The following is a 15,886-nucleotide window of genomic DNA, read 5'->3' as shown; positions in this document are numbered from 1 at the left end:
TCAGGGGGTTGGGGCACCTTCCCCTGTCACGAACAGAGCAGAGTGGATGGGGAGGTTGTGCCCCCGCCCCCCTGTCACACACAGAGCAGCAGGGCGATCAGGGGGTTTGGGCGCTGCCCCCTGTCACGCTGATCCCGGTGCCGGGAGGCCTCTCGGCTCCGCTGATCCCGTTGCTGGGAGGCATATTACCCTTTTACTATATAGGATAGAGGCCTGGTGCATGGGTGGGTGCCGGCTGGTTTGCCCTGAAGGGTGTCCTAGATCAGGGTGGGGGTCCCCACTGGGGTGCCTGGCCAGCCTGGGTGAGGGGATGATGGCTGTTTGAAGCTGGTCACACATCCTTCAAGGTGGGGGTCCCCACTGGGGAGCCTGGCCAGCCTGGGTGAGGGGATGATGGCTATTTGCAGCTGGTCACACACCCTTCAGGGTGGGGGTCCACACTGGGGTGCCTGGCCAGTCTGGGTGAGGGGCTGAGGGCTGTTTTCAGGCTGGGGGTGACTGAAGCTCCCAACCGCTCCTTTTTTTCTTTTTTTTATTCTGGGGCAGCTTTAGCTTTGAGGCTTGGCTCCAGCTCTTAGGCCTCTGCTGCTGAAAGTAGGTTTCTGGCCTTTGCTTACAATGTTGCAATCCTGCTGGCTGAAGCCCGGCGGACTAAATCAGGTTTCTGGGGTTTTGTTTAGCGTCTATATTTGTTACATAGTTGCTTAGAGTTGTAGCTCAGAGGCCTGCAGTGGCAGGCGGGTAACGTTGGAGTCCTCCGTCACTGAAGCAAGCAAGCCTCATGTTAGTTTCAAGCTGCCTGGCTGCCGGCCGCCATCTTAGGTGGCAGTTAATTTGCATATTGCCCTGATTAGCCAATGGGAAGGGTAGCGGAGGTACAGCTAATTACCATGTTTCTCTTTTATTAGATAGGATAGATATTGCTGCCAAGATCTCTATTCCTGTGAGCTTTCAAATTTTTGTGAACTTATCAAACAGAGAAATGCGAAGAATTATTTCGTGGTAACCCATAACAGACTAAAAGAAGGAAATTATTATATTGGCTCTAAAAAAAATTGATATGGAAAAAAAATTAATTACCACATCATTTTCAAAAGGTTCACCTGTGGCTGGTCAGTAGTTTCCATTCTATTAACTTGTATAGGCAGAAAATCAAAGGAGGGAATCAATCTATTTCCCTAGTACTGTGTAGTTTTCAAAGAATGTTATATGCCCAAACTATTATTCTCTGAATTTTAAAATTATAAAAGACACCAACGCTTTAGATGTGTGGTTAATTTGCAACGATATTCATTGTTGAATCAAAGGTGATGTTAATGTTTTGTGTATTTGTTTCAAGGCTGGAAATTGAATCCAGTTGTGGGTGCCGTCTACAGTCCCGAATTCTATGCAGGTAAACAGTTTCTGTTTTGCACGATGTCTTCTTGTTCTGTTCTATCTGTGCTTTGCCTGCCAATAAAGAATGGGTTTTGGGAAGAAAAAAAAAAAAATGGAGCCAAGTAAATCCTTAAGTTCTGGGTGATTTTATGTATTTATTATTATTATTGTTACTTTTTTTGGCAAAATCAAAAGTGTTTAAAACCCTTTGAAAAAATAAAGGGGGATTATGTCAGTTCCACTGTGGAGCAAGCCTGGAGCCACTGCTCCTTATGACATTTCCCATTGGTTTTGCCTTAAAAAAAAAAGTGTGGATACTTTATGCAGATGCATATTGAGCAAATCTTCACGCCCATTTTTGGTCAGTGCCTGGATGTGTTCTTTTAGCCATACATTTCCGTTTGGGGTCGCATTTCTTTTCCCCTGGCAAAGCAGAGAATTGAATTAGTTATTCCAATAGTGTGGCAATGAGTTGGAATTGCCAAGAGAAGGACTATTGAGAAAACTGGAAAGAACTAAGTTGTCTTTCTTTCTCCATTGATCAATCTTCTTTAGTAATTCCAGTGCTCTCTGCTTTGCCATCAAGGGTGTATCTCTCTTCCCCCTTCCCTGCCTTCCCTGCAACTATCTCTCAACTTGGAAAGACACTGTAGTAGAAAACTTGACCATCAAATTCAGAGAGAGAGAGTAGCCCAGAACAACAGTGGCTGAGATTTTGCTTGCCTTGGCCTGTCACTTCTGCCTGTTGTGTCCTTGCTCATTAACAAGGCTGCATTTAACACCTGGGGACTGAGGAGATTTGCCCCATGGGTATTGAAAAGAGGTCTTTCTTTGATGTGACCCTTACTTTTTAATAAGGCGAAAGCAATGACCACTTGGTCTGCCCATTTACTTAGTGAGTTCTTGATGGTAAGTCATTCCCCCTGCTCTGTTTTTTCTGGGATGCCTCACTGCGGTCACCGTCATGATACTAAGCATCCACCTTAGTGAATAACAAGGGAGCATGGGAAACTTAGCTACTTTGGTTTAATAACCAATTTGATGTTTTTAAAAAGGTAAATCTGGGAAGGTCCAATATGTGTTCTGGATTTTAGATAGACAACGTCTGCAGTTGTTTGGATTTTGCCACAAGCCTGGGATAAGTCAAGGGACCCTATGACTGTGGAGTAGCAGTGTTGATGCTTATGAGGGAGGAGCGAGATAGCCATAAGGCTTCCCGTGACCATATGGTGGAACCCATATGCTAACAGGACACCTAGCAGAGTGAGCAACATGGACACTGCACTCAAAACAGCCTGAGTTCAAATTCTGGCCCCTCTTTTGGCAAGCTGTGTGACTCTAGGCAAGTTACTTAACCTCTCTGTGCCTCAGTGTCTTCATCTGTTAAATGGGAGATGATAATAGTAACAAACACACAGGTATTTACAAGAATTACGTGGATTAATATATGAAGAGTGTTTGGTGCAGAGGTGGCACCATGTAAACATTGGGTAAATAGGAACAAGTTACTATTCCACCTTGTTGCCATAAGTGAAAGTTAGCAGAGGGCTGACAATGCTGAACTATGAGTATACCACTAAACTAAGAGAGTGTCTTCTTATCTCATGAGAGGACTAGTCCTTCCGTTCTCAGCATGTCCATTTGGCGGAAGTTAATTTTTGGGACCAGAAGTAAGGCAGTCTGTTCAGGGGAAATAGATATTGCTGGAGTACATCCTTGTCCAAAATGGCAAATAAATGAAATTGGCCCAAGGGCACAAGGAGACCTTAAGACAGCACTTCTGTGCACCCGAAGACGCTGCCCAGTGACATGGAGCCGCGGGAGTAAAGAGGGGGCAGATTCTGTGTGTGGTGGGTGCATGCCCACTCACCTACCTGCATGCTTTGTCCCCAAGTTATGGGTCAAGAACAAGGAGCAAGATGTCATCTGCCGAAGAGGTAGGGTATGCGCATGCCTTGCAGTAGAGAGAAGAGAGTGCATTTTTCTGGTCCCATGCAAAGTATTTGGTCATTTTTTTTCTGGAAACCAGGAAAACACCAAATATCTTTGTCAAACCCATATGCAAAGATGTGGTTTATTAAGAGGACAATAAGACAGAATAAACAATGTAGACTACGGCGTACATTCGAGAGCAAATTAATCTGTGTAACTTTTAGAACATTAGAACTGTGATTCAGATTAGTCCTGGGCCCACCCTTAGTAGTTAAATCACTGGGCTATATAGAGAAAGAATACGTTATCATACGGGTAAATACGGGCCGAGTTTTTTCTATGCTCAGATACTGTTACACACCCTATACCTAAATTAATGTGTTAAAATTCTTATGGCAACTTTCCAAATGAGGGGACTAAGGTTCAAGGAGTTAGCATCATGGGACTAAGATGTCACAGCTGGTAGGAAGCTGGCTAGAATTTGAAAGCAAGAGGCTATATGCTTTACAACCAGGTATGCTGCTTCTTTCTTTTTTATGAATATTAGAAGTCATTCTTACTGACTGTGCCCTATGGTAGCAGAGATTCCTGATCTGTGTCCAAATTAAGAAGAGAAATAAGATAATGATTTTGGATTATTTCCACCACCGTCTGCCACCATATTCAGACATGTCATCCAGTTGTGTCAGGGGAAGCTTGAAGGAGTCTAACCAACCACATAATGATTTCTATGACTTGTTCCAAACACCTTAAACCTTAAAAACAGGGGCCACAGATAAGTCAGTGATGCTTGGGAAATCTGAACATTTGTGGTTTGAGTGGACAGTATCGAGCTTCTGCTTAATCAGAAGCTTTTCCCTTTTTGCCTGTGTATTTGTGTCTGTAGGTAGACAGAGCTTGTGGTAGTCAGAAATGTGGGGAAATACTGTTGCAAATTCAACACTCCAAAACTATCCCTTGGAAATATTTTTAAAAAACACTGAGACTCCTGCCAGCTTAAATCTAAAGTTTCAGGCACCTGTATCTATGGAATGCACACAGGGGTGGGCAAAAGTAGGTTTAGTTATAATACAAATAAACAAGACAATGTTTAATAAATGATAATACAGGAATAAATGTACTTTTTGCTCACTCCTGTATATATAAAAACATAGGTATGAAATATATTCATTTCCATAACCAGGTATAATTACTAAGGTCACCCATTTAAATGCCCATGACTAAGAATTTCAGGGGGCATTTTAAATTTCCCCAAGTATAAAAATAGCCTGCATTTATCTTGCAATTTTGAATATGCCTCAAAGCTGCAATGAAGACCCTGTCATTGATTTGCTAGGGATGGTTAGTGGGCCAGCCCTGTGTCTGCCTGAGATAGAAAGCCAGACTTATTAGTCATTTCTCTGTATAAGATGCTGTGTTAATGACACATATCATAATATTCCATAGTATAATTATTGATTTTCTGAAGCTTATGCAGAATTAACAGCCCAGCCTCCAATTGTCTCTCCGAATGGGGCATGAAAAGTTCACATATTTTGTAAATTAAAATCGATATTTTCAATCTCTCCTAAAGGTAATTTTCCTAATTTAGTGGACTTTTCCCTAACATTTATTTTCTCTTTTAATTATAAAATGGCAGGGTATTGATTTCCCTGTATAACCTCCTGACGCCCTGAGTGCATTTTTATTGCTAACGCAGGGTGGGGGTGGGGAGAGCAGTTGAACCTCTTAATGAGGATCTTTAATTACTAGCTTTGTATTAATTTGCTTTGATAAATTATGACATGCGCCCTCCCTCGCCTACACAGTCCAAGGGAGGCATTCAGAAAGCTGTGCAGGAAGGTCTTTCATTTCGGGTGGTTCTTCTGAGCTCTCAGGCCTGGACAAACTCTTAAACACTCACCCGACTCGGCCCCCGGAGCAGGTAGGCATAAATCAGCTTAATCCCACGACCCTGTATGAATCTTCTCCGAAGACAAAGTGGTATTTCCCTGTTATTCTAAGCAACATTGATTAGTTTTCCATATGTATCATCATCTTCAGACTTCTAGAGGCTTATTCTCAAGACAAAAGGTTGATAAGTCAATAAAATAAAATAAAAAGTCCAGATGGGTCTCCAAGACTTTAGCCTGTCTCTATGTCCATTCCATTTTAGAGTTTAAGGACAACGGAAGACCCCACATAGAAGAACAGTATCTACAAATGTCTGTTCCCAGGAGCATGCCTCAACTTAGTGTAATTAGAATAGTGTTTCTAAGAATCTCAAGGAGGAAGGCTCAGAGAGGATTCTTACACTTTTCCCATCTGGGTGAGAGATTCCCTTTGCTTGCTAATAAAAAAGGTTTTTAAAAAGTGGTGTCTTTGAGAGATAATCATGATATCGAGCCCACGAAACTGTTGATTGAAAGCACCTTTAATCTTCATAAATAAGTACAACAAAATCAAAATAAATAACAGAAGGTTATGCAAAGATGTCAACATGGTACTGACAAATGGCAAAGTCATCTGTTTCTCAATTGCTGCTAAGATCGCTGCAAAGCTTAACCGCACTGTATATCATATCTGCCAACTCATTTCTGTGATTAAATATTCCATCAGTGGGGCTCTAAGGCAGCAAAGCTTAACAAGATTCATAAGATGCACCACTTGAACACGCATAACTCACTTCCAGGGATGGAGAGCACCCCGCTTGCAAAGGAAAATTGGAATCCAGTTCAATTACTCCACAAGTCGCGATCAATAAGGGAAGGAAAGGACCTTTCAGTGCAATGCAAATCTAAGATATAGTTCGGTCCTGATGAAAAGAAACACACAATTCAAGTCCATAGTAGAAAGATACAGAGTAAATTACTCAAAGGCCTTGAAGATGACACTGAAAAATTGTCTTAGTGAGACTATTACTATGAGCAGGTTTTGTATTTTTTTTTTTGTGGGGGTGAGGGAAGAGGGGGTCCTGAATGTATACTCCTCCTGAAAATAAAAATTTCTGATTCCGAGGGGCAAAACAATCAATAAGAGGTACTTAAAGAAGGGCATACCTGGCTGCAACGTCATATTTGAAAGGTGGTCAGGTCTTGAAAGTAGGTTATCCTGGGGTTATAGGTAGGATTTGATAATATAATGAGTATAAAATAACTTTACAGGCACTAAAGTAAAATAAAAATGTAAGTGTGATCACTGAAATCACCTTGAGCATGCCCATGTCGGTACAAGCCTGGCCATGGACACGGAACTGGGTACCAGGCGAGGTGATGGGAAAGTGGATTGGGATCTCAATATAAATTTTAAAAATGAAGAAGATGGATGTAGCGCTCTGTGATTGCTTATTTTGAAAGGGCAGCTGTATTTGACCTGGGATTACCTGTATAACGGTATTGGTTTTCTATGGGCTTTGAAGCCAAAAGAAGGTAGGTGAAGGTCTCCCTCCCAGTTGCGTCCCCACTCCCCACGTCACTTGATTGAGTCCATTACAGTTATGAGAATGACCTGTAGCCACACTTTTGAATGGGCTTTTTTCCCCCCATTCGTGCTTTGCCATTTGGATGTAATAGCATCTGAAAAAAGTAAGATTATCCAGAACCTGTGATAACTGTAGCCCCTGACCCAAGCTGCTTTTCTTTTATGATCTATGGCTGGGCTCAGGATGATATGCCAAAATACTGGGGACAAAGCATGCCCTGCTTGGGGTGACCTGAGCATCCTGAGAGAGTGGAGTGTGGGGTTGGAAGGTACCTGCTTCCACTCCGAACCCCTCACAGCAGCTAATAGCCAGGCACCCCTCATGGCTTTAACATTTTCCATGTCCACCCAGAGGATCAGACACATCCAGACACGCAGCCATGGTAGTAAGGAACCATTCCTTGTGAACCATAACCTTGGGCTCTGAGATGGCCTGCATAATTTGCACATCTGCCAGATTAAACGCAGTGCCCTTCAGTGAACTGGAACAGAAGGGTGCGGATTTAAGTCCCAGAGGCAAAGAACTATCAGCCTGGCATTGTTCCCCGTCAAAGAATGTATCTCGTGCATCTCTTTGGCTTTGCCTCCTCTTTTGGTTGCAATTCACTTTCCTTCTCTCCACTCCTCCCCCATCTGTCTCAGCATATTTCATCCCATCCCTACACACATTTGGCCTTAATTCTTATCTATGTCCTTCCCTGTCCCACAGAGGTAATGCAGCTCAGCTGTGATGGAGCCTGTGGGGTTTTTGAATAAGAACTAAACACTCCATTTCCTAAATAAATGAGTGTCCCTTCTATTGTATGAAAGTCTATCCAGGAGTGCTCCCCCAAAGCAGGGAGGTGCAGGACAGTCCCTGTCGGAGCCCCACATCTAGGCTGTGGGAGAAAGATGAGGTTTGAACACCTGGCTCTGGATAAATTTCATAGGGAGAGTTTCAGGCTGCATCATCAATACACTGAATAACTCAAAATATCAGCAACATAAATCAATTTGGGGCACTTATTCTATGCCTGGCATTGTGTTAAACACTTTGTATCTCCTCAGGTCCTCCTAAGAATGTTATAGCATTAACATTATTATAGAAATGGTGAAACCAAGGCTTCCTGGACAGTTATCTCATTCCCTAAATCACAGAACTAGTATTTAAAAAAAAAAACTAAAAAAAACTTTATTACAGAAAGGTCTTTTTTCTAACCTCAAAGCCCATGTTTTTCTTCACCTTGTTTTACAATTTCCACTGTAGGAGGAGAGGAAGGCATGGCTGCCCCCCCCCCCCCCACGTCTTCTATGCATCAGGCATCTTTTCATTTAATATCACACACACATGCCAAGCTCCACACTGGGATTTTTACATACATCACAACCTGGCAGGGTGAGTGTCATTATCTTTCTGTTGCAAATATATTAGGAAATCTAGTCAAGTTTTCCAAGGTTGCTGACTTCCAAAGCTAAAGAGCTGGATGTCTTCCAAACCTATATCTTTGTGAATCTCAAGTGCATTCCATTTTACTAAAACAACTTACCCCCTACAAATGCTTTAATTAATCCAATATCCTGGGTCAATGGTTTTGAACTGGGAGTGACCCCCACCTCTCCACCCCACCGAAGGAGCTGGAGACTATCTGGAGACATTTGTCATTGTTATTCCTGGGAGCATGGGTGTTCACTACTGACATCTAGTGGGTGGAGGCCAGGGATGCTGCAAAACATCCTACAGTGCACAGGACAGCCCCCCACCACACAGAATGATCTGTCCCTACATGTTGACAGTGCTAAGGTTGAGAAATCCTGTCCTGATAGAGGGACATTGCTAAAGATGGCACCTATTCACTGAATATCTTAATAACTCTTGGTCTCTACCACTTGCTACGGCTAAAGATGTATGACAGCTGTAGTTCTCAAAAGCAATCAAAGAATTTAAAGAGACTTTCGCCCAAATGTTTCTTACTTGTGATTTTTGACTCCAGAAGAGAAAAGCATAATGTTTGATTATGTACTTCAGAGCCGTGTTGGGGGTCCCCAAGACCACACTCTGATGGGCTAGAAGGACTCACAGGACTCAGAAAGGTGGTGATACTCACCTTTGTATTTTAGTAGGAGGATTCAGATTAAAGATCCGCAAAGGGAAAGAGTACACGGGGTGAAGGGCAGAAGACCAGTCAGGAGCTCTCCCTGTGGAGTCTCAGGGAGGGACTTGATTTCCCAGCAATGATGTGTGACAACCCCTGCAAAGTGTTGTCAGTCAAAGAAGCTCACCTGAGATTCGGTGCCCAGGGTTTTTATTGGGAGTCAGTGACAGAGACATGAAGCATCCATATGACTGAGCTCAGCTACTCAAAACTTAGCCCCCAGAGCAAAAGTTAAGGCAAATTGCTACCTTAACTGTTTTATCAGACTGGGACTGTGTGGCCCAAGGGCTCAGGCATCCAAACACAGGCCTATCAGGTGCTACATGGCAGGAGGTGACTCAGGGTCAGTACCCAAAGCAAGGCTTTGGAGGGAATATACGGGGTTCGAGCAACCCGGCAGAGTTAACCCTTTCGGGCACTACAGAAAAAGAAATTGAAGATGAAAAGATGACAATACATAGCAATGGTGATAATGATAATAGTGGTTGGTGTAATGATGATGATCTAAGACAAGATGTACCACCATGTTGGTTGATTATAGAAGAAAAGATCAAGCTGAATGTACTTACTAGAAAAATAGAACGTGTGGCTTTTCGCTCAGAGCTGGTCAGCACATTTCTTCAGTAGAGGGCCAGCTAGTCAATATTTTGGGTTTTTTGTGCCATTTGGTCTCTGTCGTGACTCAACTCTGCCAGTGTGTACAAGGCAGCCACAGACAATACCTAATGAATGGGCGTGCCTGTGCTCTGAGGAGGCTTTATTTAAGGACACCGACATTTACATTTCATATCACTTTCATGGGTCACGAACTAGTCATCTGTTTGAGTGCTGTTTGTTACCCCAGCTGTGTAACAATGTGGAAGCCACAACCCCACTCTGCTGACCCTGGCTTGGAAAGTCCAGATTTAATAAACACCAAGCCACTAGCTCTCTCCTGGGGGAATGTTGTTGTTGTCTTTAGCGTTGCACTGGTTTAGCAGTTACACACTGCAGAAAGCCCTGAGGTTCGCTGGTTGTCACTCAGTTGTGTGATATTCGCCAAGGAAGAGCCAAAGAGACATGCCTTGTGTAAAGTAACACATGTCACTGGCTTGTATCAGTTCATCCTTTAGCACCCGTTATAGCATCGAGGGCCTGAGAAGTGCCAGGCACTGTGATGGGCACTGGGGCGGGGAGGGGGGAGTCCTTCCCCCCAGAATTCGGCAAGGCAGTCAAGGATGCAGACAAGGAAAGCATCTCAGTGTGTCACAAACGATGATACTGAAAGAGAACAACCCCTTACGTTAGCAGTCAGAGGGGTGGCACAAATAGGGATTTTAAGGATAAGTAAGAGTTAGCAGGGTAAGGTCATTGTAGAGCAAGCATGTCAAACTCAAAGGCTAAGATTTAAGTGAATATGGGCCAAACAAAAAACCAAAAGCTTCAATTTTCACAGAAACGTAGGTTTATTTTGATAGAGACATGCTGAATATAAAGGGCTGAAATAAAGGAGTAACCGTTAACATAAAATAATAGAACATTTTAATAAAAATTAATATTTTTTCTTGAACATTAACTTATCAGACACTGAATAACTGCAAAAATTAATAAGCGCAAGCAAATAAACTTATTTTTCTTGTTCTCTGAAAGCGAAATCTTTCCTGTTGTGCTCACCAAACAAGTCAGTACAAAAATAATGACGTGGCAATCGGCTGCTAAAATATCCGCTGCTAGTATTAGTGGAGAGAAATGGTGCACCTGTGCGTAAGGTGTGTAAGGGAAATGAATGCAAATGATTATAGTCATCAGTCATTAGCGAACATTGTAGTTTGTTATTAATAATATGTATGACAGGATATTGTAAAAATTAAGTTATGAAATATTTTTATTAAAACGTTTCTTACATAGCGTGATATTGGCTGGGCCGCAAAAATATTCATTGTGGGCCGTGAGTCTGACATGCTTGTTGTAGAGGTAAGTAAAGAGGGGTTGGTAGAGCCTACAGGAATTTCTCAACTTTTATCTACAGAATCCACTGAGAAATGTTAAACAAACAAACAAATAAAAACAAATACAGGTACTTACTTGACTTTCACCTGAGATATACATTTCTGAGGCAAAATCAGGTTTACCCCAAAGGCTAAGAAGGACTGATCTGCTGAAATCAGAGAGGACCTTCTAGAGCAGGGGTTCTCAACCTGTGGGTCACGACCCCTTTTGGGGGTCGAATGACCCTTTCACAGGGGTCGCTTAAGACCATCGGAAAACGCATATATAATTACATATTGTTTTTGTGATTCATCACTATGCTTTAATTATGTTCAATTTGTAACAATGAAATTGGGGGTCACCACAACGTGAGGAACTGTATTAAAGGGTCGCGGCCTTAGGAAGGTTGAGAACCACTGCTCTAGAGAAAAGCTGCAGAAGACCTGATGATGTCATACACAGGAATCTGGGTTCTAGAATTTATCCTTTGAGTCTCAGGCAACCATTGAAAGCTCTGATAAAAACATAAAAAAATAAACAAGCAAAACACTTGGTATGAGGTAGCACCCAAATCTACCTTTGAAGCAAATAATAGTCTTATCCTGAGAACAGATTCCTAACAGATAGGTCAGGCCCTGAGGGCTGGAAAAAGTAACTGCTCACCAGTTCCAGAGATTGGCATCTTCACAGACCCCAGGATGACTGGGCTGCTGCCCAACCCCAAGACTATCATAATTATTTGTTTCCTGGTTCTATCTAAATCTTTTCCTAGGAAAGTGAATTCCCAGAGATTTTTTTTTTTAAATGAGGTGATTTTTTTTCTTTATATTTTAACTGGTGTTGCCATTCTATTACTATTTTGTTTTAAAGGTTTGTGGGTTGTTTTTTTTTTTTTTTTTTTTTTTTTTTTTTTTATTGTTGTTGCTTCTCACTTTCAGAGTTCTTTTCAAAATGTATAGTTCACTCTTATTGGCCCAAGATTGAGTTGTTGTGTCAATAGACAAATTGGCCAAATATTGTTTAACACCCTGTATGGTAATTAGATGTAGATACTCCTTCCCCAAGCATACAATAAAGCTCTCCTATTAGCTTTTTAAAACATAGTGTTGAAGAATCAACAAGCAAGTGGCAAAACCTCCTTAGGTTACATTGATGACAGTTAATGCATTTCCAGAACTACTATGCAACTGTTACAACCCATTACAGTCGAATATTGGTTTATGAAAAATTAATAAAGCCAGTGAAAAATGGAACCCAGCATCGGCATTTGCTATTTACACCCAAAGAATCAGCCAGTATTAATTTCGCCGTATGCTACATTCTAATGAGTTTTTCATTAAACTGTATACCATTATGGAAACTAAACAAGGATTATTCAAAGAATAATGCCAAAGGCTGTTATTTTTTTTGAGAGATTAAGTCAGTTAATGGGTTATGCATTTAAATCTGATGCAAAGGTTAATTGATGTACGCTTATCATTGTGTGCAACCCAATATCATTTTAAAAACGTGAACACCCCAATATCATTGATATTTCCCCTGGAAAAAAAAATATGAGTGTGTATGTTTCTAGTGTTTGTTTCACACCATAGGGTATTATAAAGATGGAAACTCTATTACTTCTCTGTCATTTTTGAAAATAATTTTCACTAGTTGAAATTTTCTATTTGCTTTCAGCCCATAGGGTGTGTGTGTGTGTGTGTGTGTGTGTGTGTGTGTGTGTGTGTCATATTTAAAGGAATGTCTCTAATTACTCTTAGAGAGACTCAAAGTTGAAGTATAGTTTCTACTTTCACCAGAGGAGTGAAGTCAGTGACAGAAACCTAATCTGGGACAGGAAGGGAGGTCAAAATGAATCTCTGCCCCCATTGCACAAATACATCCAGTTCCTCCAAAAATAAAGTCTTATCATAGTTCATGAAATACAAGATGGGGCACATGGGGAGGCTCTCCAGAAGGTTTTTGGACTCTTTGATCATCTTAGAGACTCTTGTCCCTAAAAAAATGAGAGAGAAACATTGAGGCGGGACATCTAGGGTTTTGCAGAAATCTGTAAACTCCATTGAACTCTACTGATGGCAGCTAACGCACAACTACTATGTTTTTCTCCTGAGCAGAGAGGCAACCTAAAATGTCTTTAGGAGCAGGCTGTGAGACCAGTAAGAGGCACACACAGTCAGGGGGGACATGTCTCAATTATAGGAAGGAGTGGCTTCTCCCCATCACCCTGAGGGGCCGTACCAGGCAGGAACATTGACCCAAACCCATGTGGCCCCATATTCTGATTCCTAGAAAAGAAGCCAGATTCTGACTTGTAACAGTAAACCTATCACATTTAAAGACGTGTAATTATTTTCCAATCTTAAAATGTCTTCCATTAATTCTGTTATCTTTAGCATTATGTTAGTGGTCAAAGAAAACAGTACACTAGTCATCAATTTGTACTGATGACTTTTTCTTTAAAGGAACAAGGAAACAAATAAGTATCCCAAAGTGCCATATTTTGAAATTCCAAATAATAATAATTATTTCCATTATTATTATTATTATTATTATTATTATTATTATTACTGAGGTCACTTACAGTTGGTCTACTACTTGCCAAACCCTTTCATATGACAGTCCTAATCCTTTAACAGTATTTGATAAAGTAGATATTTGTGTCCCTATTCACAGATGTGAAAATGAGGTTCAGGAATGTTAGTTGCCTTGCCCGAGGTCAAAGAAATAGTGACTGAGGCTGGAAAAAAACAAAAACAAAAAAACTAAGGTTAAAAGTTTCTAAAGCCCATGCTTTTCCTGTTGTTGTTGTTGTTGTTTTCAGACATTAAGAGTTCACTATTTCTCCTCTCTGTGTTCCCTGCCTCCGTGTCTTAGTTCTATCTTGCAAGTAGGATTTTCTCATCTGTAGGAGATACTTCCTTGCCAGAGGCTTCCTTGGTTGGATTTAAAATCCTATCACAGATTCGTAAAGACGATCAGGAGGTTCTGCCTAACATTTTTATCCCAGAAGAGTCAGGTGTTTTCAGCCAGAATGCCACTGCAGAATCCTTAGCCACGGTTTAGCTGAAATGGGATTAACGGAGATATCATTCCAACATTGATAAGGACGTTTGATCAACTCAGGACCAAGCATCACCACTAATAAGCTTTATGAGAGAGTCTGAACTTTAGAATCAGGCAAAGCTGGCTCAGATTTCAGCTTCATCTCATCTTTTCCTCTCTCTCAGCCTTCGTTTTCTTGTGCATATAATAAGAAATATACATCTTAACCATGTAGAGCATATGTGGTGAAGTACCGAAAACTCAGTGGCATCTTACAGGTCATTCTCATTAGCACTGGCTGTACTCGAGGTTGATTATGTAGTTCCCACCAGTTTAGTATTTTAGCAGCCAGGGCAGAATTGCAGGCCCCACCCTAGCTAGACCTACTAGGTAAGACTCAGCATTTTAAAAGGGTCCCCAGGGGGGTTGAGTGCACATTAATTAGAATTTGAGGAGCAAGACTCAACCTTGTGAACCTATTGGCACCCATCATGCAGAAGGCCACATCCCTTAAAAAATAAAACTTAGCTTCATTGTTTTTGTTGTGGCTGAGTGCTAGCCTTCCATAAATACCAGGTAGACCAAGTGTCCTCATACATAGTTCATTGTCTTGAATAACAATACATGAAAAAAGACATTTTGGGCAAGTATTGAAAAGGAATATGTCTTAACATTTTTTTGTTTATTTGTTATTAACAAAAATGAAATAAAATTAAAATTTTGGAAAGTATTAATAAAATGATACCCTCTAAAGCAGCGGTTCTCAACCTGTGGGTCGCGACCCCTTTGGTTGTTTGAATGACCCTTTCACAGGGGTCGCCTAAGACCATCCTGCATATCAGATATTTACATTATGATTCATAACGTTAGCAAAATTACAGTTATGAAGTAGCAATGAAAATAATTATATGGCTGGGGTCACAACATGAGGAACTGTATTTAAAGAGCCAGAAAGTTGAGAACCACTGCAAAGTATTTCATGACGGCTTCCTGGGAGGGGCTAATGCTGTCTTGAGAGACAGTTACTATTAGTACTTTTCCAAGCAGGAAAGTGGCACTGGAACAGGGCTCAGAGAGCCTTCTCTGTGAAGATAAATATTTTAGCTGTTGTGGGCTGAACGAAGGTCTCTGTTGCAAGTATTCAACTCTGTCTCGCAGCATCAAAGCAGCCATAAAAAAAACATGTAAATGAATGAGGGTGACTCTGTTCCACTAAAACTTTGTTTCTAAGTACCGAAATTTGAATTTCATTTGATTTTTTTCACTTGTCATCAAATCTTATTTTCCTATTGATTTTTCTCTCATCATATAAAAATGTAAAGACCAGCCCAGCTGGGGTGGCTCAGTGGCTGATCATTGACCTATGAACCAGGATGCCATAGTTTGATGCCAGGTCAGGTCACATGCCCAGGTTGCTAGGCTCAATCCCCAGTGTGGGGCCTGCATAAGGCAGCCAATCAATTATTCTCTCTCATCATTCATGTTTCTATCTCCCCTTCTCCTTACCTCTTTGAAATCAATACATATATATTAAACATAAAATAAATAACAATGTAAAAACCTTTCTCAACTCATAGGCCATACAAAAATAGTTAGTAGGCCAGATTTGGCCAAAAAGCAGCAGCCTGCCTCCACGTGGTTTAGAAGATGGGTCTTAAATTAATGGGTCCAGGATTCTGGTTGCTTTCATTTGCACTCAGGATTGCAAGATTTCTATTTTCATGACCTTGGGCGAGATCCTCCAACTCCCTATGCCTCAGTAGCCTGTCCATTAATTGGGTGTAATAATAGCACCTGTCTTACAGGTTGTTAAGCGGAGGAGATAATCCAAGTTAAACGTTGAATAGGTTTGCCTGGCACTTACCAGGTATTCAGGAGGTAATTATTGTAATTGTTACTGATAATGTTAATTATCATATTGAGTCAATTGAATATTTTTTGTGAAAGCCTCTATTAGCCTAAATCTTAGAGGC

General features: G+C 41.3%; 1 protein-coding gene across 50 annotated transcripts in view; it reads left to right on the top strand.

Moving 5' to 3' along the window:
* Positions 1-15,886, top strand: part of RBFOX1 (RNA binding fox-1 homolog 1) — a 2,169,222-nt gene that overhangs the window by 2,062,741 nt on the left and 90,595 nt on the right. For all 50 annotated transcript variants that reach the window (XM_081089185.1, XM_081089163.1, XM_081089189.1 and 47 more), the window contains one exon: positions 1,340-1,393. In XM_081089185.1, coding sequence (XP_080945311.1) covers positions 1,340-1,393 — 54 coding nt within the window. The remainder of the gene's footprint in view (positions 1-1,339; positions 1,394-15,886) is intronic.

The sequence above is a fragment of the Myotis nattereri genome (assembly GCF_964212035.1).
Source record: "Myotis nattereri genome assembly, chromosome: 4".
NCBI classification, from domain to species: domain Eukaryota; kingdom Metazoa; phylum Chordata; class Mammalia; order Chiroptera; family Vespertilionidae; genus Myotis; species Myotis nattereri.
Note: the sequence above shows the minus strand (reverse complement) of the source record. Positions and strands in the feature narration are given on the sequence as shown.